This window comes from Arachis hypogaea, chromosome 10, assembly GCF_003086295.3.
Source record: "Arachis hypogaea cultivar Tifrunner chromosome 10, arahy.Tifrunner.gnm2.J5K5, whole genome shotgun sequence".
Lineage (NCBI taxonomy): Eukaryota > Viridiplantae > Streptophyta > Magnoliopsida > Fabales > Fabaceae > Arachis > Arachis hypogaea.
Window position 1 is genome coordinate 110,025,166 of NC_092045.1, and position 3,036 is coordinate 110,028,201.

A 3,036-nucleotide genomic window follows, 5' to 3' on the forward strand; every position below is an offset into this window, starting at 1 on the left:
CTCATGAAGAAAAAAAGGTTGGTGACATGCTTAGCGAGCTTGGCTTCACAGATGACGAAATTATTTCGACTGCACTCAAGTTCTCCACAAATCCTCAACTGGAGAAAACCTTTTGGTCACTAGGACATACTCAGAAAGCTGGATTTGCCAGAGCTATATTGTATAGTTAGAGTTAGAGTTAATCTCTTCTCAATAAACAAATGACTGAAATTAGTATTACGTTTTATGTTTAATTTGTGTGTTACAATGTGACATGTGATACATTTAATGTGGTTCTAAATTGAATTTTGCAATGAGTTTTTATTAGTGCAGATTTTTAATGCAGAATTTGACTTTATGTTAGTGCAGAATTTAGGATTTTGTTTCAATTTTGCATTGAGTTTATAGTGTAGAATGTTGATGCAGAGAGATATTGATTTGTTGTTGCAATGAGTTTTTATTAGTGCAGATTTTTAATGCAGAATTTGACTTTATGTTAGTGCAGAATTTAGGATTTTGTTTCAATTTTGCATTGAGTTTATAGTGTAGAATGTTGATGCAGAGAGATATTGATTTGTTGTTGCATTGAGTTTTTATTAGTGCAGATTTTTAATGCAGAATTTGACTTTATGTTAGTGCAGAATTTAGGATTTTGTTTCAATTTTGTATTGAGTTTATAGTGTAGAATGTTGATGCAGAGAGATATTGATTTGTTGTTGCATTGAGTTTGTATTAGTGCAGTTTTTTAATGCAGAATTTGACTTTATGTTAGTGCAGAATTTAGGATTTTGTTTCAATTTTGCATTGAGTTTATAGTGTAACTATGGTAGTTTTAGCCTTATTTGTTTATGCTGTAACTAAAAAGTTGTAACTTTATGTTTCCAGAACAATTCATGCTAATTAGGAAAAATTTCAAACACTTCTCAATTTACTCTTCTTTTCCAATAATTCTGGCATTCAGTTCCATTCGGGTTATTTTTTTTAAAGCTGAACATAACTCACCCGAACCACATGTCTGTATGGATTTATGCCAACTTTATCTATTAAGAGAAACTTTGGCAATTTTCAGATGAAGCAATCAAATCAGCTAATCTGGTCTTGTTAGCTAATTATGGCTTTCCATCCTTACCTTGTTAATGGACTCTTCTTGTAGCTTCAAGCAACTTTTGGGTCAAATTTTGCCTACTGAAGATGATGGAAGAAAAGGGGTGTGAACAACAAATATATTCAACTTGTTTTTATTAAAGCAGTAAACAAAAATGTATTAATTGTAAAAATCTTTCTATGGTTTTCTATCTATACAAAACAAAGAATCTTGGTCACTCTACAAACTAACCAATACAAATCTTCTAAATTCCCTTTGAAAAAAATTCATGAATCTGCTAATCTCTTGGCAATTCTATGGTGGTGATGATGATGATCATGCTGTAAGTAAAGATCATAAGGTTTCCACAAATAATCAACAAGGCATGGCTTCTTGGCATCAAGCCTTTTCCATGGTTTCCCTTTACCACTCCAATGCATCAAACTAACTGGACCAAGATGCAAACTCCTGCAACTGTCAGCAACATTGTCCCCTCCAAGACCATGTTGATTCCATCTATGTTCAATAGGCTCAACATCACCACCAAAAACAAGCAAGAATGGAGGTAGTGAACCCAAATCATAGATCCTTCTTTCCTTCTGAACTTTCATCCATTTCTCAATCCTCTTGGTGTATTCACCTTTTCTCCATTTACCCAAGTCCATTACCATAACCCCAGTGTTGAAATAACAAAGCCTTTTCTTCTTCCCTTCAAAGGTCTTAAGGAACTCTGAACTTGACCAAAACTCATACGAGAAGTATCTTGTGAAATTTGCATGACAATATTCAGGAGCACCAATGACTTTTGAACTTGAATCTTTCAGAAAAACCTTCCAAAGCTTTTGAATGTCATCAACAACTATGACATCAGAATCCAAGTAGATTACTCTCTCAACACATTGATCAAGCCTTTGTTCAATTGATTAAAAAAATGAGATAGACATATCCATTAGAATTAGAATTAGAATTAAGAAGAAAAAAAATGAGATACAGAAAGACTCACAGCTTTTTCAATTGATTCAAGCCTTTGTTCAACCTATTCATTATGGAAATGGCGCAATGAATACCCTAAAATAAGAAATCAACCAATCTTACAATCAATGAACCCAATCAAATAATCAAATCAGATGATATGAATGGAAAGCACTGAGAAATGAAGAGACCGATCCAAACAATGGCAACGGAGGCAATGGAAGTCCCAACAGTGAAGACCACGCAGTGCCTCTCGAACGCGAAAGAAACAAGAAACACAAAATGACAACTGAAGAAGCAAAAACGACAATCAAAATGAATATAGAGAGAGAGTGTAAAAAATTGACCTTGGTGAGGAAGAAGATGTCGTTAACGGCGGCCCATGAATTAGGGTGGAGAAGAGTTAGGGTGGAGAAGAGTAGGGTGGCAGCCAAGGAGTGCAACACAGAGACAGAGACGGTGAGAGGTGGGTATGAAAATTAAAATTAGATGGGCCTATTTTAGTAATTTTACATTATATTTTAGTCTTGTTTATATGTATCCAAACAGAATACTAGACATTACATTAGTGTCTTGTCCATTGTATCCAAACACAATACATAAAGAATAATTTTTAGTGTCTCTGTCTCAATGTCTTTGTCTCAGTGTCATGTCCTGTCCTGTTTACAAAAACAAACGCAGCCTAAAGTACCTCCAAAATGTGGGGACAGGGACTAAAATTTGGTGGGACAAAGACTGAAACTTTAATAATATTTTACACCTAAAATGTCATCATTTCAATTAATTAATGGTGAGTTCTATGGTGTAGAAAGAAAAAAATTTCTATACCTATAGATATGTGTTGGTTCATTAGAGAGCTTGACAAGTGTTTAAAGGGGGACAAAATCTGTACTCTTTGCAGGAGAAGTACAAGGGCCTTATTTTTTCTACAAGTGGTTAGGTCAAAATTTTGATTGACTAATTATACTAATTAAAATTAAATTTAGTAAGATGATAAACCT

At 33.9% G+C, this 3,036-nt stretch overlaps 1 protein-coding gene across 1 annotated transcript; it reads right to left on the reverse strand.

Annotated features, from left to right (window-relative positions):
* Nucleotides 1-1,203: 1,203 nt before the first annotated feature.
* Nucleotides 1,204-2,546, reverse strand: LOC112716496 (probable galacturonosyltransferase-like 10). Its single transcript, XM_025768418.3, has 3 exons — nucleotides 2,383-2,546; nucleotides 2,067-2,131; nucleotides 1,204-1,972 (listed from the first exon to the last, which is right to left on the reverse strand). The coding sequence occupies exons 2-3, from the start codon at nucleotides 2,105-2,107 to the stop codon at nucleotides 1,351-1,353; spliced, it is 663 nt and encodes a 220-aa protein (XP_025624203.1). The 5' UTR covers nucleotides 2,108-2,131; nucleotides 2,383-2,546; the 3' UTR covers nucleotides 1,204-1,350.
* Nucleotides 2,547-3,036: the final 490 nt, after the last annotated feature.